The sequence below is a fragment of the Lepisma saccharinum genome, chromosome 16 (genome assembly GCF_977018435.1).
Source record: "Lepisma saccharinum chromosome 16, izLepSacc3.1, whole genome shotgun sequence".
Taxonomy (NCBI): Eukaryota; Metazoa; Arthropoda; class Insecta; order Zygentoma; family Lepismatidae; genus Lepisma; species Lepisma saccharinum.
This window is the reverse complement of record NC_139244.1, coordinates 57,754,824-57,779,718: the sequence shown is the minus strand read 5'-3', so window position 1 is coordinate 57,779,718 and position 24,895 is coordinate 57,754,824. Positions and strand designations below refer to the sequence as shown.

The following is a 24,895-nucleotide window of genomic DNA, read 5'->3' as shown; positions in this document are numbered from 1 at the left end:
AGGGTCTGGCGTTGTCATGGAGGAACAAGACCTGGCGGATCGGACAGCCTCGTCGTTTGCGTCAATACTGCACCTTAACTTGATCCAGGAGGCCGCAGTAGTAGGGTGCGTTGATGGTCCGACGTTCGTGTAAGAAATCCACCAGTAGGATCCCCTCCAGTCCCAAAACACCGTGGCCAACACCTTCCCCGCAGACAACCGAACTTTGGCCTTCACGGGGTTTCCTTCGCCTTTCCTCCTCCACTCCATGCTGGCACGCTTGGATGCTGGGGTGTAATGATGCACCCATGTCTCGTCACAGGTAAGGATGCGATGCAAAAACGCTTCCCCTTCCACGTCAAAACGAGTGTGAAGCTGGCGAGCAATGCGAACTCGGTCATCTCTTTGAGCAACATTCAGCAGCTTGGGAACCCAACGAGCTGTGATTCTGCAGAAGCCCAAGTGCTTTGTGATGATTGATTGGACACTTCCATAGCTCACACCAAGTTCTGCCTCAATTTACTTCACAGTGACTCGGCAATCCTCTTCGACAAGCTCACGAACACGAGCCATGTTGTCATTCGTCACACTAGTGCGAGGACGACGGGGGTGCCCTTCATTTGCAACACGTTCACGGCCTTGCTGGAATTCCTTACACCACACCTTCACTCTTGCCCACAAGAGGGTACCATTCCCAAACTGGGCCTGCAGTCTCCGGTAAATTTCGGCCGGTTTGACATTTTCCTGGGTGAAGAACTTGATGATTATGCGTTGCGCAACAGACACTGGCACACACTGCTCACTCATCGTGAGAGCTACTAAACGAAGCATGCGACATGCCGGCTGTTCTGGTTCCTGACTCACGATAGCCCCACCTACCGGCCGCACATGGCCAATCACACCCTGCTACCCATTCCGACGCTTAGCCAATCAAGGCTCCTTCATATTTGATTCACCCTCTTAGCAGTACAAAAATGTTAAATTGGGTTTTACAGGTTGTGGATAGCCCTCCTTAACTCTGTGAAGAGGTAAGGAAGGTGGACGAGCAAAGCACACACCTAATTGGGCAGCAACTGCTCCGTTGTCTCGGACTCTGGTGACGACCACAAAACGAGTGAGGCAATCACCCCTGATAGCGTACGTCGGTGGAGTACGTCGACCGCACGAGCACGATAACGTTTGCACACTCCTGATGTTTCCCAAAAGTTCAGGGCACTTAACAGACTCACCACATGCTGTTTCTGATGAGCTTGCAAGACACCATGCCACTACTTCCCTCTTTCGATCAGGAAGAGCGACCTGGTAGTTGCAAGCTGGATTCTGTCTGGCCAGAGGAATTTTGTTATTGTCGCTGCTTTGATTGGGTAAGTTCTCAAATTAGACTTGGTTTTTAATTTGAGCTTTTGATGCCCGTTCACCTTCCCATGACAGTATATAAACGCTTACATACAAAAGGAAATACTCACGATCGAGTTTTCCTTGCTCTGACTTCAGGTATGTCCTCCACCTGCTCTTCTGTATTTTCTACATTGCGGAATGAAGCTTGGTTACTGAAAGCCTTCATTTTTATTGATTGTCGGTGTATGCCTGGAAGATAAGAAGATAAATTTAAGAGCTCTGGGGCTTCTTATACATAAAAAAAGATCTGATCATGTGTTATTAATATGATTACCAGACATTGAAATATTTCGTTACATTTTAAAATATTGAATGAAAAAAGTACATAGTATAGAATTTTTCAGTATTGTAAACTGCAGCAAGGAAAAATGCACTGTAACATCAATGGTAGTACTATTGAGGATGGCTTCAAGTTTTAGCGAATGTCCTATACGGGAAATTTCACATAAGTTCAAGTATATGTAGATAACATTATGATACCGAGTTGAAAACACTGCACTGCTCATACCTTCGTGAATCAAGGATGTCATCAATACCCTGAGATATTTCACAAAGGTGTTTTATGTAGGAATTTTTTCAATGTTTTGAAATCTTGTCGGGCATCAACCAGATTGTTTTGGGTCTGCATGAATGCTGCTTCTTTCTGATATGTTCCATATTTTTACTTCGAGTTACTTGTGGTGACAGGATAATTGATGCTAGTAAAACACTGACATGGCCATATCTGATCCAAAATTTTAACCTATTCTCTGTTCATAAGGAGAACAAAGTCAGTGTAAAAAAGACCATGACTTGTGAGCTTGCTTAGTAGTTTAATTCTCAACCCAGTTTCTACAAAGATATATTGATCATTGCTGTGGAATTGTTGCCATCAAAATCAACCAATACGATCTCTTAACAGGTCCCAACTGCTTTGTTTACATAGACTTTCAATTAGCTGTGAACTAATTATAGGGTACTGTACTTGCAGTGGAAAAGCAGGTTAGCCATTAGACCATAGAAAATAATTTTTCTTCATTCTACATTTTGCAATGATAGAATCACTACATGATCCTTTATTTTATTAGTTTTTATGAAAGTTCAATATTATTTTTGTTTGAAGACAGTAATACTTTCATTAATGCAGTTTCCAATGTAACCCGCTGTAGGGCTGGCCTACGTGACTGTGAAAGCCAGCTTGCAGAAGGCGGTTAGTTTTAAAATCTTGTCCTTTCAAACCTGAAGGGGGTGGAAAAGTCTAGTTTACTGGCTATCTCGAAACGATTGAGTAAAGGGGGTTGGCATTCTTATGTTTTTTGGGCAAGAGGGGAGACCTTGGAAGGTTCTATCGGTGCCGGTAGAGTGACTGTGGCTAGTCCTACGGCTAGCAGTCATGGGTCAACTATTTATTTCATGGAAATGGATTGATAAGTCCACACAAATTTTCATTCGTTTGGCGACAAGCCAACGCTTAGTTTTCGGTGGACATTGTTAGATTTTTATTATTTTTTATTTTTTTAAGAAGCATCTTTTGAGCCACTGAATGGGAGAGATTTTGTAATCATATCTGAATGGATTAAGGGACACATTTATATTCAAGTATATCTCTCTCTACCTGTTGGCGAAAAGCCAAGTACTTTGTTGTGCGAAATTATTAGTTTAAAATTGTAGATTCGACACTGTCAAGGTATCCAGTTTTTATTTAATGTGGGATTACAGTGACAGTGACAGGGTGGCAAAATAATCAACACAGTTTCATCAGAATTTCAAGAATAGCGCATAATTAGTTGTAATTTCAAACAAGTTTAGTCTCTCTTTGTGTGGCAATTTATATAACACACAAGAAAGGGAGGGAATTAGAGAAACATGTCATGTATACAAGTGTCAAGTTTGATACTTTTTTGAACTAGTACTGCTGATCTAGGCCAGCATACAAATCACTCCGATATATATATATATATATTTCAGATAAGTATTTCAGTGATTTAATTAAAGAGGATCATGTCATTTTTTATGTGGGAATTATTTCTTATGTAATTGTTTGTATATATTTAATCCACGAAATAAATAGTATTCTATGTATATTTCTAAACTGAACGTCTGGGCTTTCATTCAAAGATAAAAGAACTGACTTTTCCCCTAATAATATCCATTGTAAAGAATATGGTAGTTATTCAATGTTTTTAATTTGATTGAACTGTTTCTCAGTTTTTGATTGTGTATGCAGATAATTTGCCTGGGGAAGTAAGGTAAACCCATAACAGGTAGATCAAGGCTGGTTACTCTCTTCAGAAGCAAATAGAATAACAATATGTAAAGGAATTGCTTAATATATATATATATCTGTCAAACTTCCAGTCTCTCACAGTGAAATATCCAGTTGGATCTGTTTCCGGTGTAATATTTCTGTTCCGAAGTACAATAACATCTTCTGTGGAACAGTTGCAGCATGTTCAAAATAAGCAAGGAGATACCAAGATGGGGTTGCGTGGGGTCCATACACCCCCTCCCCCAAATATCCTTGAAGCAATAGTAGTACTGTAGTAGACCCCCATACTACTAAAATAAACATGAAATATTAGTTTCCTTTGTCCACTCTTATATTGTAATATTTAAACCCCAAAGCTATCCATTAATTACCTAGTGATGGAATAGAAGTCTTATGTAAACCACTAATACAGAAGGAGAGCCATGGAGGTCTAGTCGGTAGGGTGTTTGACTGCTATGTGGGAGACCTGGGTTTGATTCCCAGGGTGGGGGATCTAAGGTTGGGATTTTTCTTGCCTTGTCCCCACATAAAAAAATATTTCTGTGGCACACCCAGCTTCAAATCAATGGGCACCTGGAGGGCAAGCCTGGGGAGGAGGGATCAAGGTGCCTGGAGCACGGTCAGGGTGTCTACCAAAATAACAAATCCAAAATTCTTGACTTTTTCATGACCTTCTTCTTGACTTCTTTCCCCTTTTTCTTTACATTTATTTGATAGCCCCTACTTACATGTAGTTGGAAATTAAGAAAATATATATTTTTGTTCAATAAAAAAACACTACCACAAGGCCGGTTAAGATGATAACTGAAGCTGTATTTACTTAGGGTTACCAGAAGTCCGGATTTTCCCGGACATGTCCTACATTTTAGCCTTATGTCCGGCGTCCAGGAGGAATTTGAAAAATATCATGAATGTCCTACATTTTGAGCGTTACATATTAATTATGAAAATAGGTAACAGAAGAAAATCATGCAAGTAAGTCCATGGACTGCGCTTCCAAACTCAATGGTGAAATTTATTTTGATTTAGTCATTGAACAAAAAGAAAAAAGTTTGTCCTGCTATTAAACAAACGGGGAAAACGGAAGCACTTAATGAACAAAATTTTGGGACCACTTTCTGATAACGTCACTGTTCAATGACTGAGCAGAATTTCTTGCCTTAGGGTTTATACTGATGGAACAAGGTGTTTCCCATTCTTATTCAATATAATTTTATTGTAAAGCAGAGGTATAGAGAACAAAGATATTCAGAGTGTCTGCCAGTCAAGAAAGTCATGGTAGTCAAGAAGTCAATAAAAAAAAAAAGAATTTTTGCTATCATAATGACTGATTGGTTGATTTAGTTTATTTTACTTCACTTTTTTCTGTCCTTTTGGCTAATCGCGAAGATGAAGATGAATGGTGGTAACATAAGATGGATGAAGAAAACAAACATATAGGGACAACCGACACAAGCCCCACATAAGATTATACTGGCTGTGAGTCCAGACGCCAAAGCCTCGCTTGTCTGCCAAACACAGTTCAGGATGCATTAATACAAGAAAGGAGATCTAATTCTCTTCTTAAATTCAGCTTCAGTTTTTATCTTAACTGGCCCTTTGGTAGGGGTTTTCATTAAATACATATTTATTTCCTTAATTACTAATTTCCAACTTTACCTAAGTAGGGGTCGAATAAATAAACATTAAGAAAAACGGAAAAAAGGTATAGAAGAGTCCAGAAAAATTCAAGAATTCTGGATGTGTTATTTTGGTAGACACCCTGTTATTGAACTAAAGACTACTCAAGATGAAACTTCACAAACCATTTTAAATTACGGCAATTGCTAAATATTTGTTTGCCATTACAGGTCATAATTCAAATATTGAGAGAGTACTTTCATTACCATCGGCACAACACTCTCACGAGAGAAATTATTTTTTCATAAAGTCTGTAAAATGTTCGTTTAGTACTGGTCCCTAATTTCAAATTGACTGTCCACTCTAACATAAATATAGTTTGACTAAACCTGAGATTTTGATAAAAATTGTCTCCTCTGAGAAGTACGAGTACCACTTAAATCATGTAGTAGGAGGTGCATTGATTAGTGTGATTGCAAGTTTTGAAATTTTGCATTTAAAAATTCATTAAGAATCCATTTTTTAAAACTGAAAAGTGTCATTTTTCAACTACTTTCTAACGTGTTCTATAGAAATATGTATTATTTATTGAGAATGTTTTGTGTCCTACATTTTGACTTAATGTTCTACATTTTGGGACAGCATGTCCTACAATACCCTTACAGCGATCTGGTAACCCTATATTTACTTTAACAAGAGACTTGCTTTAATTATTAATTTACTTTAACATTACTTAAATATTTTTACAAATGTCACACATACAAGAATGTAATTTTTAATTAACAAAGTGAAAAATTCTTAACCACAACTCAATACAATTTTATATTTCCAAATATTCAGTTCTTATATTAAATCTCAGTACAGGTATATAACAATGTAAATTCACTATACTGTAAAAAAAATAGCAAAAATTGTTGACCGCAAGCATGATTTCTTGACCTACCTGTAGATTTCTTGACTTTCTTGACCGGTAGACAGACACCCTGGTGGTGCTGATCACATCACCTCCAAAATGGCTGAGATCGAGAATGTGTCAGGCCCTACCCCCACATCCATAAATGTGCCTTCATGGCACTTTACCTTTTTACTAATACAGATGGTTATTCACGATATATCCAAACAACTTTTAAGGTGTACTGACCTCATGAAATGTCATGCTGTCACCATCAGTTGGATTCTATCGAACCACCAGCATTCATCCTACATCAGAATTTCCACTCTAGCAAACTACATTAGAGAAAGGACATGGGGATACTATCCCATTCCTTTCTGCATGCTTTCCAAGAACTGGGGATGGTGCACGGATGCAATGTTTCAGATGTCGTTTCAAGAGTCCAAATGCACAGAAATCCAAAGGGCTTTTCACCAGAATGTCCTGAAATGGGATAACATGGATCCCTGTTTCATTGCTCCATCTCCGGATAAAAGCCGGGGGCTGTTTGGGCATTGTAGATTGAGGCCTTGAAAGTAGACAGCATTCGCCTTCACATTACATATCGGTAGGGCATGCATATTTTGTTTTTAACGAAAAAACAAAATGTCAAAAAACACACTGTAATGTTAATTTTTCATGTTTTTGAAAGGTGTGTGATGCATTTTGCTACCATGTTTTGTCACGAAATAATGCGAAATGAACTGCAAAATGCGAAATAAACTCTTAAACACGAAATTTAGGGTTTATTTACAGACGCGACACCTTTTGAGGTCTGAATTATCCTGCAAGTTATGCAATTCACGGAAAATTGATTAATTCTGCTGTTAATATTGGAGAAGCAAAAATAACTCCTGTACACAGAAATAAACTTAATACTTTGATAACTACACTATTAGAAGTGAAATGTTAATTTTGTGTAATAAGTGTAATTTTTAAATCAAATTTAGGATTATATTCACAATTTAAAAACCAAAACGTATTTTTATATACCACTTTTCATCTAATTTTTCACCGCTATAACACCGAATTTTTTTTATTTGCCGCTTTTAAACCCGAAATTGACTCAGTTTTCGTATCAAAATTTTGCTTTTTTATTTACCAAAATTATGTGCCTCTACGTATCGGCAACTTCCCTGCGTAACCGAATTCGGTAACAACCATGAAGCCCCTTGGAAAAGTGTTCTGGCAGTAGCAAATAAAGTTGCTGCACCTCTTGCCATCTGTGTTACGGTACGTAATCGACCAAATGTGACCACTGCCAATAAGTTAGTGACCACAGTCCTCCATTTGGACCCCACCATGTGTTTTTCATCGAGTTTTCTGCAGTTGCTCCTGTGTTTGGCAATGTGGCATGGCATGAAGTGGTGCACGAGGGCCTTACAAATGCACTGCAGCCAAGAGACGTTTACAGATGGTCACCTTGGGTTCACAGTGGAAGGAGCTATATGCACCCTCCCAGCCATCTCATGTTGGGTAGGTGGATTTTCCATGGCATGCCATTTGCTGAATCTCTCGGAGCACATCAGGCGATACTTTCACTGGTGTCCTCTTATGGGTGCCTTTTGTGTTTACCAATAAGCCCCTGTTGTGTGCACTTGGACACTATCCTCCCGATGGTCAAACCATTCTCCCGACATTGTTTTAGTGTTCGGTCATATGAGAAACATGCATGAAAAGAGCCATGACGTACCCTTCCCAATCACGGTTAACTTTTGGCACCATTTGACAGCTACGTGCACAACACTCCAGTCCAATCTCAGATGGCGCAATGGCATGGCAATGTCGTTTGAATATATCCCAAACAACCTTCTATATTAATAAAGAGGACAAGCAAACAATCACATACAGTCCATGTACATATTTTCATTCACACATATTTCACTAAAAATTTTGGCTCAGCTATTAGGTTGAGAAGAATATACAGTGATGCTCTTCAAGTGTTTATGTAAGTTTCTGACAATGCAGTGTGATAACTCGTTTCTTCTTCGTATCCATTTCTCAAATTCAATCTTATGTAACACTTTTTTTCAATAAAAAGATGACATTTCAAGTATATGGAATTCAGTTTCAAATGATATCATTTATATTTCAAAAGTCACACACATAAAAATCTTCTACATTTTACAAAGTATAATTTGTTTGTAGCGATTGTTGCTCTTTAATGTTCACTTCAAAACACAAATCATTAAAATCAGCCCACTTGTTCTTAAAATACTGACCTTTTAAGAGATCAGTGAAAGAAATTCAACATGATGTCATATTTTCAGATGGGAGTAAGTCGGCTTGGAAATGACTACATCAGGTGGTGAGTGGAGTAAATTCAGTGTGTGAAGTTTAGTGCTTTTATATGATGTGCAACATTTTCTTTAAACTTTTGGTTCAAAATCTCCCCTTCATGCACTCCATAGAGAGGAAACAAAAACCATTACTGATGAGTTATAAATTTCATCCAATAACTTTAGAGCATGTCCTGCTACATTTATGAACTCAAATACTGGTTATTTGAAGAAACAGCAGATCAATAATTTATTGGCAAATATACTTAAAAAATTGTACACGCACACATGTAACAACCTACCTATATCTTCCGTTCCAGATTCCTCACCCTCATCACTCGTATATGTAGAGGTGACAGTTGCCGAGACAGAATTCACCATCTTCTTCAGTTCGTTGGCAATGCTGGAAGAAGCATAGTTCAGTACTTGAGGTGGTTTGTCTGATCCTGGATCTGCAATGACAGAAAAATAGTAACATTAAACCTGATGAAAGTCACAATATGCCTTTTTGATTTTCAGAATTCGTGGATTAACCCAGGATGCTTCCTCAGAGATGGAAAATACTTTTTCTTAAATGTTAATTTAAGGTACAACATGGTTAAAAGTAGGGATGTGCCGAAGCCGATTACAGATGTATGAAAATCGGCCGGAATTGACACATCGGCATCGGTATCGGAATCGGCAAAAATCCGATATTTAAACCGGTACAGATTATACTAGAGTTTTTACCTTCTAATAAGTTTTATATTCTAGTTTTGTAAGATTTATTGAAAATTTGGTTATGATTCGTCATTATTGTAGAGTTTTTGTAATAAAATTATTGCAAACTCATTCAGAGGATCAACCTAACTATAAATCGGAAATAAAACAGTACATTGCTGAACCAGGATCTGCTGTTGTATTGGAAATTCAAAAATGAATATTCATACCTGAAGCAAGTGCTGAGAAAATACTTGGGCATACCTGCTGCATCAGTATTCAGTGATTGAGTGTTCAGTGTTGCTGAACAGATTTGAGATAAGAGAAGAAGTAGGTTACTTCCTGAAGTGCTTCCAAATCTCGTATTTCTGAAGTTGAATCTGGCAAACAGGAATTCATTTTGCATTTCAAAGAACTGCTTGTGTACTAATGTTTAATCTCTTGAGAATCCATGTTCTTCTTAAAGGTTCACATAACATTTTGTAGATGCAAATGCACATTTTCATCTCTTGAGAATACATATGTATATACATATGATATGGAATAGAAATGTACGTAGCAAATTTATTTTTGGTCATGCTGAAAATAACATCCCATTTCTGTTTAATAATCTTATGTATCGGAATCGGTATCGGTTCCAAAAATTATCGGTGAGTTCATCGGCATCGGTAAATTTTCAGCTTCGTCACATCCCTAGTTAAAAGGTAACCGATAACAAACCAGGCTTACAATGGAGTATAACCAACCATGTTTTCCTTTCTGGAAATTCTGACTGTGAAGCAGAATTGGCTTTTTGTTAATTGGAACACCCTTCTCCAACATACACCACTTCGAAGCCAAATTATGATTAAATGAAATTGATGAATTTGCACTGAGACATCCATGTTTAGGTAGAACTCAAACCCTGAAGCTTCGGTGGCGAGATTGCAAGTCTGTCGACTATCAAACTCCGCAAATTTTCAACTATGCAAACCTTTTCTATGGTATGCATTATACCCAGTCACATTTCGCTTTCACATGGCATATATTTACAGCCCTTCCCAAATTTATCCACACAAAATAATATAGAATATTAGCAATATTTTAGCTATGAAATACATTGCTTAGTGTGAAAAAATAAATTGCACCAAGAGGTGGTGTTTTTCACCCCTCTCAACTTCACATGTCTTGACAGATCAATAACTCTTCAGTTCCAGATTAGAGAGAAATTTTTCAAGATAATCAGATGGAACCATAATTGTTCCTGTGTTTAAAAAAGGTGATAAAATGAACTGCAATAATTACCGTGGAATTTCTCTGCTCTCAACAACATATAAAATATTATCTAACATTCTTTTAACAAGACTAACCCCATATGCTAATGAAATTATAGGTGATTATCAATGTGGATTTAAATCAGATCAACTACAGATCAAATTTTTCACATCAGACAGACACTTGAAAAAAAGTGGGAATATAATCAAAATGTCCATCAGCTATTCATTGATTTCAAAAAAGCATATGATTCGGTCAAAAGAGTTAAATTATATAATATATTAGTAGAGTTTGGAATACCTAAGAAGCTTGTTAGTATGATAAAAATATGCACCAGTGAAACAGAAAGTAAAATTCGTGTGGGTATTAATATGTCTGACAAATTTACAATTCATGATGGGTTAAAACAAGGAGATGCATTTTTGCCTTAGAATATGCTGTAAGGAAGGTAAAAGAAACTAAAGAAGGACTAAAATTAAATGGTGTGACTCAGTTGTTAGCATATGCAGATGATGTAGACTTACTGGGGGATGATGTGAATACAATTAAGAATAATGCTAAAATATTTTTCAAAACTGCTAAAGACATAGGTTTGGAAGTTAACAAAGATAAAACTAAATATATGCTTACAGGCCGAAACCAAGTGTTAGGTAATAATCAAAATCTAATTCGTTTGATCCAGTTTCCAAATTCAAATACTTAGGAGTAATATTAACAAATGAAAATTATATTAAAGAGGAAATAAAAAGTAGGCTTAATTCAGGAAATGCATGTTACTTCTCTCTTCATAAACTTTTGTCTTCTCGTTTAATATCTAAGAAACTAAAAGTTAAAATATACAAAACAGTAATTTTGCCTGTAGTATTATATGGATATAAAACTTGGTCCCTTACATTGAAAGAGGAACATAAATTGAGAGTATTTGAAAATAAGATCCTTAGGAAAATCTTTGGACCTAAAAGGGATGAGGAGACAGGTGAGTGGAGAAGGTTACATAATTTAGAACTACATAATTTGTATTCATGTCCAGATATTATTAGAATAATTAAATCAAGAAGACTTAGGTGGGCAGACCATGTGGCACGAATGGGAGAGGAAAGAGGAGTTTACAGGATTCTTGTTGGGAAACCTGATGGTAAGTGATCTGTAGGAAGGCCAAGACGAAGATGGAGGGACAACGTTGAGATGGACCTAAGAGAAATCGGTAGGGATGGAAAAGAGTATATAGAACTTGCTCAAGATAGGGAAAGATGGAAGGCCTGTGTTGCTGCAGCCATGAACCTTCGGGTTTAAGAAGGCTAGGGAGTTAGTTAGTTAGTTAGTTAATCAGATGGAAGGCGGAGGAAGCGATTGCCATCCGTAACCCCACCCCCAGATATTAAAAAAGGATATCGTGCCTCCTCGACATCTAAAACTAAAGATCACCCCTCACGAAGTAAAAATAAATTACCCGTAAACATAAGAATAAATGAGGATACTTCTTTTTTACGTCTAAAACTAAGTAATCAGTCAGCCACATTTAGACACAACGTCTAAAACTAACAGTAGGACTTAAACGAACTTATCAGGCGAGAACTTAAATAAAAAAAATAAAAAAAGACCATCCTCTCTTTCCTTCCCACAAGAGAAGGTGGTTGCTCCGCCACAAGTGCTTGAAATGTTGTCTGATGTAAATAAACTGAACAGCAAGATTTTTCATATCCGGATTATCTATTTCTCATTGCTATTATGTTGAAATTTAAACAACAAAATATGCACTTCAAAGTTTGCAGCAATAAGAACCGAGAGTTTCAACACAGAAAACATACATTTGTCAATAAAACGCAAGGAGAGAAGTACAACTTACCAGTCTATTGGTTCTATATCAGGTGACTGACCTCAGTACAGCAATCTTCCAACGTGACTTTTCCTATATTTTCGACTATTCAAAATGCAGATCTTGAACTCTGGAATTTCCAAGAATATGCTGTGAGGTGGGTCTTTTTTGCACGGCCAATGACCTATTCACTGCGGGGGTTCCTAACGAGGGGTTCCACAAAGACCGAAGTAGCGGTCAGGATTTGCAAATGAATCTTGATCCGAAACTGCTCTGTTCCTGAATAGGAACTACGAACAGACTTCTCGTTGTCTACTGTGTTGGCAAAGTGAATGCGGCTTCCTGACCTACATCGTCTTTTGCCTCGGCTTGCAATGTTGGTTTATGTCAAGAAAGTGAACACGATATTCACTTATTCATTGCTACATGTTTCAAAATAGACTAACCTCTTCCCTCTGAAACCTTTGAGGATGAGCCAATAGCGTCTTCTGCCGAGAGCCTTGTTTTATCTTTCTCATATTTTGAAAAATAATTTGCACAGTCTGACTGCCACGCGGCAGACCCGGGTTTGATTCCCAGGGTGGGTGATCTAAGGTCGGAATTTTTCCAGCCTTGTCGGCCTTGTCCCCATATAAAGCGGCTCCGGGGCTCAACCAGCCTCAAATCAATCGGTACCTGGAGGCAACCCTAGGGTGTGGTGCTGATCACATCACCTCCAAAAATGACAGGTATCGAGAATGTGTGGGGCCCTACACTCACATCCCCTAAATGTGCTCTATGATATATGCATGAGGAACGACGTGCAACATTATAACCTTTTAAGACACATACGAGAACGCATTAAAAATATTCTCAATGCATCTGGAGAAGTGTTGGCCAGGGGAACCTTGGCCTGACTACGATGACTGTGGCCCAGTGCGCTGAAAAATAAGGTAGATTAAAGTAATTTCCAGAGAAGTTATTGCCAAAATTTCTGCAAGAGCGGATTGGGGCAGGGTGTGGGGGCGACCATTTTCACCTGAGGATCTTGTGTATGTATATGTTTGGGTGGATCTTATTTAGAGGGGGTTTATTCAAATGTCTCCGATTTGCACAGCTAGATTGAATAATAACAAATACTGTGACATTTTATGACACACGTGGTAGGGCTGTAGCTAAGGGACATAGGGGCTGAAATATGAGGGGGGGGGGCGAAAGATCAAAACACTGAAAAGAACTTTACACAAGTGATAGAAATAATTGAGGACGGGAGAAATATATATGTATATAGGTTGCGATACGGGCACCTTAAAGTTGTTATTCAGCCACTGAGGGAACAGCACCTATGTTATCGAGACGATACTTGCCAGTCTCTCGTCTTATCTCGAAGGACAGGTTTACCTCGTTCTCGGTTTCGTCTCCAGTTGTAAATCCCCATCTTGTACTGGGTTTTTTCTTCATGTATAAACATTTTTTCTGTTCTCTTCTTGGTCTCGACATTCGAGGTGTCTCGTTCTTGGTCTAGTTTTGACAAGTCTTGGAGGATCTAGCATTGAGTTATCGCTATTGTTAAAAGGTCTAGAGGCCTGCATAGTCTGGCTTTTGCCTACCCACTGCCCGCTTGGCCACGAGAACAGGTATACCTGCTCTCCGGCCCACGGCAACGAGTCAACTTGCATCTTTACCCAGGTTACTCGTCTTCAAGGTGCTCTGCGCTTACAAGGTAACTGGGCATTCAACAAGAGCCGAGTACCTGCAAAACCTGCTGGAAGGAAACAGCCCTCTGGCAGCGTGTCGCTCCAGGCATTACTTCACCAAGTGGACAGCTGCAGCCAGTGTTGCTACTTACGTAGCTCCTAAATCCTACGAAGTCCTAGGAGGAGATCTCTGCTCCAAGGAGAATTTATATACTTAGCGATTTCAGTTCAGCGTAAGCAGTTTTTATCTTATTGCCAGGAAATGAGCGCAATATTACAGCTTCATTTATCTAAATGAATGATCGAGCAAACAAAAATCTCCTCACTGGAAACTAATTGTTTTTCACTGCATGGTTCCTTAACCAGGCACGCAGTGGCGCAACCAGGAAAGGGGGGGGCATTGCTCATCAACCTTGGACAGAAACTAAGTCTAGCGGGGGGCAAAAGGGGGGGGGGCAAAAGTCCAAGAAAAACCAGGCTAGCAGAATTTAATAGTAACAGGGCTATATTCATATTTTCCTTGCATTTTCCTTCCAGATGGCCAAATGCACCTGCAGAGGGGGAACGGAGGAGTAATTGCAACCCCTTGATTTCAAATTTTATGAAATTAGAAATATATTATAATATATTATACAGTCTCATCAAGTTCAATGCCAGGGGTTAGCGGGAGTCGGCCCCGGGAGCCGAACGATCTAAGTGAGAAAACTTTTAAAACAGAGAATGCCATGGTGGCCCGTGATGTTATTTGCTATTAATGTTGGTTGGTACGAGTTGGATGAATTGATTACACTGGGGAACAAAAAAAAGATTTTATTTTGCGGCATAAAGTTTAATAACAGTTTCAGCACACAAAACAGCTGTGAATGCCAATTGTATGATTGGTTCAATTGAATTGACTCCAGTTATAAAAATAAACACACCATGGAAAATGTAGGAGGTAAAATTACTCTATGCTTTTCTCGGTAATATCAAAATTTGATAATGGTCTGAAATTCCCATTAAGAAACTTATTTATTTATTTGTACATTGTTGCTAGGCAACTTATGAAGCATTGCTAGGCAATATATCGGACACTGAACAAAGCTTAAGGAAGAATACCAAAACATAAAAATGGTTTTAGAAAAAAAAATTTAATATGCTGAACATAAGTGGCTCGTGTGTGTGGATTTGAAGATGGTGAGAATTTTTTACTAGGACAGCAAAGTGGGTACACAAAACATCCCTATTTGCTATGTTTGTGGGATAGTCGTGCTAGAGAAAAGCATTGGACGATAAAAGTTTGCCCCCCAGGGAAAATATTAGTGGGAAAAGCTAATATCATTCATGAACCGCTGATAGATAGGGACAAAATCATCCTTCCGCCACTGGATATTAAACTTGGGTTGATAAAACAGTTTGTCAAGGCCTTAGATACAAGTGGTGATTGTTTCAAATATATATGCCACACTTTTCCAGGACTAAGTATTGAAAAATTGAAGGCAGGAATCTTTGACGGACCACCACAAATTCGTACACTTATAAATGATGCCAATTTTACAACTTACATGTCTTACATCGAATCTGAGGCCTGGCTGAGATTTGTGTCTGCCGTCAAAAACTTTTGGGGGAATCACAGAGCAGAAAAGTGCCCTGATATAGTTGGAAATATGTTGAAAACTTGAGAAATTGGGAGCTAATATGAGTGTGAAGATACATTTTCTACATAGCCACATTGACAGATTCCCTGAGAACCTTGGTGAAGAACGGGGAGAAAGGTTCCATCAGGATATAAGGATAATGGAAGACAAGTACCAGGGACGGTGGGATCGCTACATGATGGCCGACCACTGTTGGAGCTTACAGAGGGATTGTCCTAAAAAGCAATACAGCAGGAAATCGTATAGAAAACATTTCACATAATTTGTTACTTCATTGTGTACATATTTTCTTAATTATTATGATCATAGGCCTATATACATTTATTTTTATAATAATGATTTTAATCACAAAAATAAATATTAAATTGTTGTTGGAAGTTCATTTACATGTATGTCTTATGTTTCCGCCATTTTGGTTTAGTTGCATTTATTTCATAAATTAGAGCCAATTCAGGAAATATATTATTATATCATTATTCAGCAGCATGAAATTACCCTAAATTAGCTCTCAAACACTGTGCCGCAATTTCACTGTTCCCCAGTGTTATGTAATGTATTTAAATAATATATATGCTTTAATGAAACTTTGAACATGTACACAATTTACTGTTAGCATATGTATGTGGGCGTTACCCCCACACCCCCTATACGCCTTCATGGCGTGGTGATAAGCAAAGGGAAACACTTTACCTTTTCATATGTATTTCTTATTTTACAACACTCCATGTGAAGAGAAAATGTTGTATATGGAAATTTTACATGCCATATGAATGTACATTCAGAACGCATTTATCATTTACTTCCTTTCTTTCAAAAACAGTTTGAGTGCTTGTTTTCCATTATTAGCTAATGTGAAATTGACATGTTGAAAAAATATTTCTAAACCTGTTTTCAACACAAATGCGTGAGAACTTCTACCCCCTTTTTGCATAGTTTATGAGGATATTAATGCCTTTCATGCTACTTTATTACTATTATTGTTATTGTTGTTGTTGGCACGTTTATCCAGGTACTTGCCCCCTGCCCCCGCCAAACAAGGGTAACGGCAATGCACCTGGCCCTGGCTGGCTACGGCCCTGGTGTTCGCAGTAGAACAGTGTGTTGTTCGACTCGCGACCTCAGCGTCGAACGTGACATGTTTTAGTCCTGCCCTATATCCCTATATATGTGTATATTGGTTGTTTACGACATATACTTATGGATCCTGTGCCAAGGAAAACCTATTTCAATGTGTGTGTGTGTGGGGGGGGGGGGGGAGTAGCAACATTCGTAAATCTCATTTCATTGGCGATGTGGCTTACGAAGCTTTGAGTTCCCTTTTTTAAGTAGTGAAAATCGATGGCAGTTGGCAACACTGCAGACAGGTGCGCGCCCGGTGTAGTTTCTACTCGAAGCAACTACGTCATACAGAGGGAGGGGTGTGCAGTTGATTGAATGAACACCCTGAGACCACTAGGTATCTTACGACTGCGGGTACCCGGTGGGTGTTCAATACCTGCCTAGAATGATCTTGGCAGATGGTCAGGCAAGGTGCTCAAGCGAGGGTGTTGTGCAGGTTACATGGCATTTCAGGAGCGATGTCTCGTGAACGGGTCTGCTCCAGGTCTTGTGCAGGCCTCTGAAAAGGTCGTCTCGCATTCATCTGAGTTTTATCCACCTCGAACTGCTGCCCCCTTTTTCGGGGCCCTTGCAATGTAGGTGCAGATGGAAAAGAAGAGAGATAAAATTAAGCTATTCTCTGCCTCCCCCCCCCTCCCCCGTTCTCCCTTCCCATAGGGGTACACTTGGGTTTATTGTTGCACACCGACATCACCTGTATGTGCAAAACCTGGTAGATTCAAAGGAGAAGTGGAAACGGAAGCAGCGAATTCCAACGGGGGGGTAAGTAATTCCACGTTACTCTTGATTTGCAGAGACACAGCTGAGATTCTAAACTGCAGGCGAATCTTTGTGTCACGCACTTCTTGCTGGTAGCGACAACTTGAGTCTACGTTCATCTAACTAGATCAAAATTCCAATTTTTTTCAAAACGAAAGATAAGTTTAAAGAAATATAGTTTCATTTTTAGCATGCGACTGGATGGGGGGAAGGGGGCAAAAAATTTCTTGCCCTCCCTCGATGGTGAGTGTGGGGGGGGGGCCCTTTCCGACGTCCCTGGGTGAAGAGAAATCATTCTGTGAGAGTAGATCAGTCATGAGCATGTAATGTAAGTTTTGTACACAATTTCATAAGGATCCACCAGCAAAAAACTCTATTAGATCCACCACATTAGCGCAGCGTTGCAAATTATTAACATTCTGAAACTTGGTGAAATGTGTCTGGATGGAGTTATATTACCGTATTGACATGTGCAGAGTAGCAAAGGTAAAGGTAAAAAAGGTAAAGTGCTCCCCTGTGCTTAGCACCATGCCATGAAGGCGTATAGGGGGTGTGGGGGTAAAGCCCCACACTTTCTTGATCCGGTCATAAGTGGGGGTTATGTGATCAGCATCACGCCCCTGACCGCCTTTACCCCCAGGGTTTCCCCCAGGTACCCATGTTATTCGACGCTGGGTGGGCGCCAGGGCCGCTTCCATCGTTAGAAAAGTTCCCGGATTTGAACCGGCCGGAGATCGAACCCGGGACCTTTAGCATGGTAGTCAGACGCGTTACCAACTGAGCCACCGCGGCGGGTGCTCACATTGAGCATTTGTGAGTTAACTTCGCGATAACCATTGACACTTAAACTTGGACAGTTACATTACATATGTGTGTAGCTGTATCTAATTTTGAAAATTTATGACTACAATATAACGGGTTGAAATCATTCACATCATTTTGAAATACGGTGTATATATACATACCTTGCAGAACACATTTCATGTGATGATATCTCTGCTCCAGTGCTGCCATGTGATTCCAGATTTCATCCTCAAACACTTGGTCCAAATTTGTCTGCTTCTGCGAGAGAGCTTCCACTGCTTCCTTTGAAAAGTACTTCCTGTACTTTCTCTCAAGGCCATACTAAGAAAGTCAGAGAGAGAGAAAATACTTGAGGATTTTCTGGAATCTTGAATTCAAATTTTGGGTGTGTCAGCACTTAAAGTGAGAATCATAGAACTTAAGACCTTCTGTAAACAAAAGTATGTGTACCCTTACAGTGTTGCAAACTTATGAAAAAAAATAATCCACATAGCCTACAAGGTGTAAAAACATTCCATTTGTCAACAGATGCGGAATAAGCACTGTATCACTGATGACCTGTTGAAAGTTCTTGAATGTATGTACGAGGGTCACTATTTATATTTTGAGCCTTGGCAACACTGATTGAAGTTAGGCGCGATTTGACGTTTGCACGGAATCGTCTGGCATTATTGACCATAACGTACTTCAAATGTTTTGTCAATAGCTTCATTTGTGTTGTTTATGTTGCCTTGGAGATTGCGCGACAACAATAAAATGGAATTAACTCGTGAACATTTTCGTGCGATGATTTTTTTACGATTTTCGACGTGGATTATCAAGACATGAGTGCATCGATCAACTTACTTCCACATTTGGCGATGAAGCCCCCCCCCTCCCATCCTTTGCCACTGTGAAACGCAGGTATAACGAATTTAATCGTGGCTGCCATTCGCTCATCGACGAGATTCAAGAAGGTCGTCCAAAATCAGTTGTTGTTCAAGAAAACATTGATGCTGTGCAAAACCTAATACTGCAAGATCGGCATGTGACATACTGTGAGATTGAGGCAACCATAGGCATTAGTTCCACCAGCATATATAAAATATTACATGATCATTTAGCTGTGAGAAAGGTATGTTCTCGTTGGATCCCACACAATTTGACAAAAACTCAAAAAGACACTCACGTCAATTGGTGCAAACAAATGCTCAATAAATACAATCGTGGTGCTTCAAAAGACGTATATAAGATTCTAACAGGTGACGAATCATGGATATATGCATATGAGCCGGAACGTAAACAGCAGTCGACTGTATGGGTGTTTCAAGATGAACCCAATCCAACAAAAGTTGTTCGCGCTCGAAGCACATCGAAACAAATGGTCGCCTGTTTTTTCTGGAAAACTGGTCATGTGGCAACTGTGCCTTTAGAGGAACGTAGAACGGTCAACTCTGAATGGTACACAACAATTTGTTTGCCAGAGGTCTTCGGTCAAATACGGAAAACAAACAAACAAACGTCGTCAGATCATTCTTCATCAAGACAATGCCAGCTGTCACGAATAAATTGCGTGGACAATGATTTTCGTCGCCGGAAGATGCTGTTGATGCGTTCAAAAACCATATTGTGGAGGTGTCTCAAGAAGATTGGAAAAACTGCTTTGACAAATGGTTCGAACGAATGCCAAAGTATATTGACCATAAAGGAGAATACTTCGAAAAACAATAAAGCAGTTTTCAATGCCAAATTCCTGTTTTTTCATTGTTAGGCTCAAAATATAAATAGTGACCCTCGTATGTATGTATGTATGTAAAAAAAAAAAAAATGGCCAACTTTCACACTCATCACCAAAGTTCCCTGGCTTGAATCCCATCATGGGTGTTATTTGTGAGTGTCCCTTCATCAATTTCATAGGACGATCACTCATTCTCGTCGGGATTAGCCAAAAGTGGAAGAAAAGCAATGCTAAATTAAAAAATCAAATACAAAATTCACATCTTATCCCCCAAGAGTAAGACGGTTCCGTACCAAAGGATTAATTTTCTCATATTTTACTAAAAAAAAAACCTTGCTAGAAGAATGTGACACATTGAGATAAATTACGTTTTGAAACCGGGGTTTCTTCATTACATTTATTTGATGTTTGAAAGTGTTATGATTTATTATTATAGACAATAAAAGTAAACTAATACATATGATTTGATTGATTTGCTTCATTTTACTTCCCCTCTTGTGCCACTTATGGCTAATTTGCCAAGATGGGGATGAATGATGATGATATGGCATAACAGGCAGTGTAGCTTTACAAAAGATGTTGAAAATGACAACCATTTTCCCAGAGGCATTCATCAACACGTTTTATCAAGTTGGAAGCCACTTTATGCAAGGTTGATTGGTTTATATTGTTAATGGCTGTGCAAATGTTTATTTTTAGATCATCAAGTGTTCTTGGGTTATTAATGTAAACTGATTCTTGTGTTCTCGTTCGGTGGGCACTCTTATCGCATTGCATGGTTGCCAGGAGTAGGTAAGTAACACTTTTTTCACCATAATTTTCATTTTCTTTTATTCCTGTTTCCAGTATTTCCATGTCATAGACCATCACTAAACACACCTTTTGTTGCCTTCAAACATCAACAGTGTTGCCACTGTACCTCATTTTTTTTTTAAAACACCCATTTGGACCGGTACGCCTTTACGAGGCATTTCAGGATTGGCTATACGCGAAAACGATCGGTTTTCTTCTCTGAACTATAGATGGTGAAATAGTCCACCTACCCAAAGTGGAAATTAACGTCCAAATTTCCATACGAATGTTTGACATGCAATTTTCCATGCTTTGTGGAAAAATAAATTTACACTTTCACTTACATTTGGCAACACTGCATGAACAACACTGCACCCCGTTTGTTGTTTCTATGTTTAAAAATATCTACTTGGACAGGGCTAACATTTGGTGTATGACTTATGTATGTACAGGTTTCGGTTACAAAGTAACGCCACTCTTAATTCCCAGTTGCGCCGTTCGTGGGACACCCTGTACAACAGATCAACTGTTCATAACAAGACAGATAATAGAAAAGCACTATGAAGATGATGTAACCCTCTACATGCTTTTTGTAGATTTCAAACAGGCCTTCGACAGTGTAAGAAGAAAAGAATTACTGCAGATCATGAAACAATTAAACTACCCAGATAAAGTAGTGAGACTAATAAAAATGATCACTGAGCATACAATAGCAAAAGTGAAAATTGGAAATGATATAAGTATTCCTTTTGACATCAACAATGGAGTAAAACAGGGAGATGGGCTGTCAACTACCCTTTTCAATATTGCACTTCATTAAGCCATTAGTACAATTAACAAAGACAGACTATATTTACCAAGTCTAGTCAAATCTGCGCCTATGCAGACGATCTAACGATCACTGCAAGGACAGAAAATTCAATGAAACAAGTATTTCAAGAACTACAAACAGCAACCGAGAAAGTAGGACTACAGGTAAACACCGAAAAGACAAAATGTATGATGGTATCTCCTAAAAGCAGATTTAGACAAATACACAGCATACAAATAGAGGATACAAAAATACAAACGGTTCAGTTTTAAATACCTGGGAATGGTAATAGATAACAACAATCAAATAAGCAAAACAATTTTGGACAGAATACAAGCAGGCAACAAAGTATACTATGCCAATCTAAAGTTATTCAAGAGCAAGTTAATCGACAGAACTAAAATGAAAGTACAGTGAAATCTGTTATACATTTTATGGGGGACAGAAGGGTAAAAACGTATAACTGAGAAAAACGTATTATTGAAATATAATTAAAATGGTAAAATTAAGTACACAAAGAAAGAAAAGGAATACTACATACAGGGTACGTTATGGAAGTATCCAAACTTATTTATTTACTGTTCACAGCAGTCCTGGAAGTCCTTGACTGACACACTCTTTAATGCTGCGGTCGTGGCAGCTTGAACCTCTTCAATTGACGCAAAACACTTCCCCTTGAGCACCCTTTTGACCTTGGGAAAAAAAAAGAAGTCGACCGGTGTCAAGTCTGGGCTGTAAGGGAGATGAGGCAGCATTGCCACGCGTACATTGGCCAAAAACTCACCTACCAACAGCACTGTGTGAGCCGGCACGTTGTCGTGGTGAAGCACCCACGTCAGACCGGACGCGCTGGACCCTCTGTCGAAGACGCTGAAGCACTGTTTTGTAGTAAGCTTCATTCACGGTGGTCCCAGCAGGTACAAACTCTTTGTGCACGACCCCCTCCACGTCGAAAAAGACAAGGAGCATTGTCTTCACCTTTGATTTTCACATCCGGGCCTTCTTTTGAGGGGATGCGGGGGTGTGCCATTCTGAACTTTGTCTCTTGCTTTCGGGGTCATACTCGAATAGCCAGGTTTCATCCCCGGTTATCACTCGGTCGAGAAACGTTTCGTCACAGTCGACACGTTCCACAATTTCGCGGGCAATTCGCACACGATACTGCATTTGATCGGCCGTCAAAATCTTCGGAACCATTTTTGCACAGATTTTGCGCATGTTCAAGTTTTGGGTAACAATTTCAAAAACTTGAATTTTCGCCAGTCCCACCTCCTCTGCAATCATCTGGAGACTTAAACGCCTGTCTTTGTCTAACAGAGCTTTCACATGGGCCACATTTCCCTCCGTTTTTGACGTGGACGGCCTCCCTGAGTGTTGTTCATCCTCGACCACCTCCCGTAGCATGGTTAAAGTCTCCGTAAAGTTTTATTTTTCAATTTAACACAAAATTTAAAGCGTAGCGCTGTTCCAAAGTGCGCTCAATTTTCACCAAATCCACCAACTTTAAATCTCGACGCGACGTTTTTTCCGTGTACACAACACGAGCAATTGCACCTCAACCACTGCTTGCAGTCAACTGAGCAAGGCCTTGATTTGAAGGTTAAGGTCTCCACTGCAACCTGGAGCAGCTTACCCGATTCTCGCGCCGTGCTGAGGACAGTTTGGAAACGAATAACTGGAAAAATTGTATATCTGAAAATCGTATAACTGAAATATAATAGTACGCAACCTTATGGGAATTGGCAGGGACCGCCAGAAAAAAAACATACTAACGAGAAAAATGTACTATCGTGAAATGCATAATTGCAATTTCACTGTGTATAAAACGTTAGTAAGACCAGTAATTACATACAGCTCTGAAGTGTGGACACTCTCGAAGGATGAAAACCTTCTGATGAAAACCACCTGAGAGTTCTTGAAAGAATAATAATTAGGAAAATCTACAGACCCGTAAGGACAAATGATGAATGAAGAATCAGAAATAATGAAGAAATAGATGGAATACTGGATGAACAAGATATAGTTAGATTCATAAAATCACCAAGAATCAGATGGATGGGGCATATCGAAAGAATGGAAGAGGAAAGATTGCCAAAAAAGATAAAAGAAAAAATGTACTCAAAGAGGAGATTAGGAAGACCAAAGTCAAGATGGAGGGACTTGAAGAAGATGGAAATAAGAGAATGAGGAAGAAGAACACAAAATAGAGAAGACTGGAGGCACGTCATGGAACAGGTCAAGGACCACCAGGACAAAAAAAGTTAAGCACCCAGAAGGAGTGGTTGGACGTGAATGAAACTACATATGCTGAAAGTCCATGTACCTTTATTGAACTGATTACAATATAGGATGCAAGAGTCAAGCCCGTTGGCAGTTGCAGGTGGAATGGTGGCGCCAGGTCAGTAGGGTGTCGCACCCCCTCTGGCCACAATGCATGCCCTTATGCGGTTCGGAATAGTGTCAAACAGCCTTTGGATCCTCTCCTGAGGCACGTTCGTCCACAGGTGTTGCAGCTGTCCCTCCAGATCCCGCAGGTTGGCACTAGGACGGAGTCCCCGTCCAATGTCATCCCACACATGTTCTATGATGGAGAGGTCTGGGGATCGTGCTGGCCACGGGAGGACCTCAACATGCTCTAGGCAGTCCATAGACACATGGGCTGTGTGTGGGCGTGCATTATCTTGTTGGAACACTGTCCCAGGGTGCTGTGCCATAAGGGGTAGGACGTGTGGACGCAGAATGTCTGTGACGTATCGCTGTGCCGTCAAAGTCTGCCGAAGCACTATTAGAGGTGACCTGAACGCATATCCAATGGCTCCCCACACCATGATGCCAGGAGTCACACCCGTGTGTCTCTCCACAATGTAGGCAGGATGTGCCCTCTGTCCTCGACGCCGCCACACCCGCACACGATGGTCATCGGAGGTCATGGAGAAGCGGGACTCATCACTGAACATGATGCGACGCCATTCGTCCTCTGTCCATGCCTCCCGAGCACGGCACCACACCAACCGCAGGTGTCGGTGTTGTGGTGTCAATGGCAACCGGCGCATGTGGCGGTAGGACCCGAATCCGGCGGATGCGAGTCGTCGAGACACTGACGGGAATCACAGGATGTTGTAGAGTGTCCAGTACATGTTCTCGGATGACTGGTGCCGAAGTTGTGGGATCCTGCACTGCTTGGAGCGCCATACGATGGTCCTCCCTCGGGGTGGTGTTTCTTGGTCGACCTGAACCTGCACGACGTGCATGGGTGCCCTCATGTACCCATTGATTCCAACATCGGGCCACTGTGTCATCTGAATGGCCCACATGCCTGGCAATTGCCCAATACGACCAACCCGCCTCATGCAGTC

General features: G+C 39.8%; 1 protein-coding gene across 1 annotated transcript in view; it reads right to left on the bottom strand.

Annotated features, from left to right (window-relative positions):
• The window catches only part of Pbp45 (proximal sequence element A Pbp45), a 63,720-nt gene that overhangs the window by 14,757 nt on the left and 24,068 nt on the right, over positions 1 to 24,895 (bottom strand). Inside the window, exons 5-7 of the mRNA XM_083137437.1 lie at positions 18,381 to 18,540; positions 8,758 to 8,907; positions 1,446 to 1,566 (exon numbers count right to left, since the gene is read on the bottom strand). Coding sequence (XP_082993563.1) covers positions 1,446 to 1,566; positions 8,758 to 8,907; positions 18,381 to 18,540 — 431 coding nt within the window. The remainder of the gene's footprint in view (positions 1 to 1,445; positions 1,567 to 8,757; positions 8,908 to 18,380; positions 18,541 to 24,895) is intronic.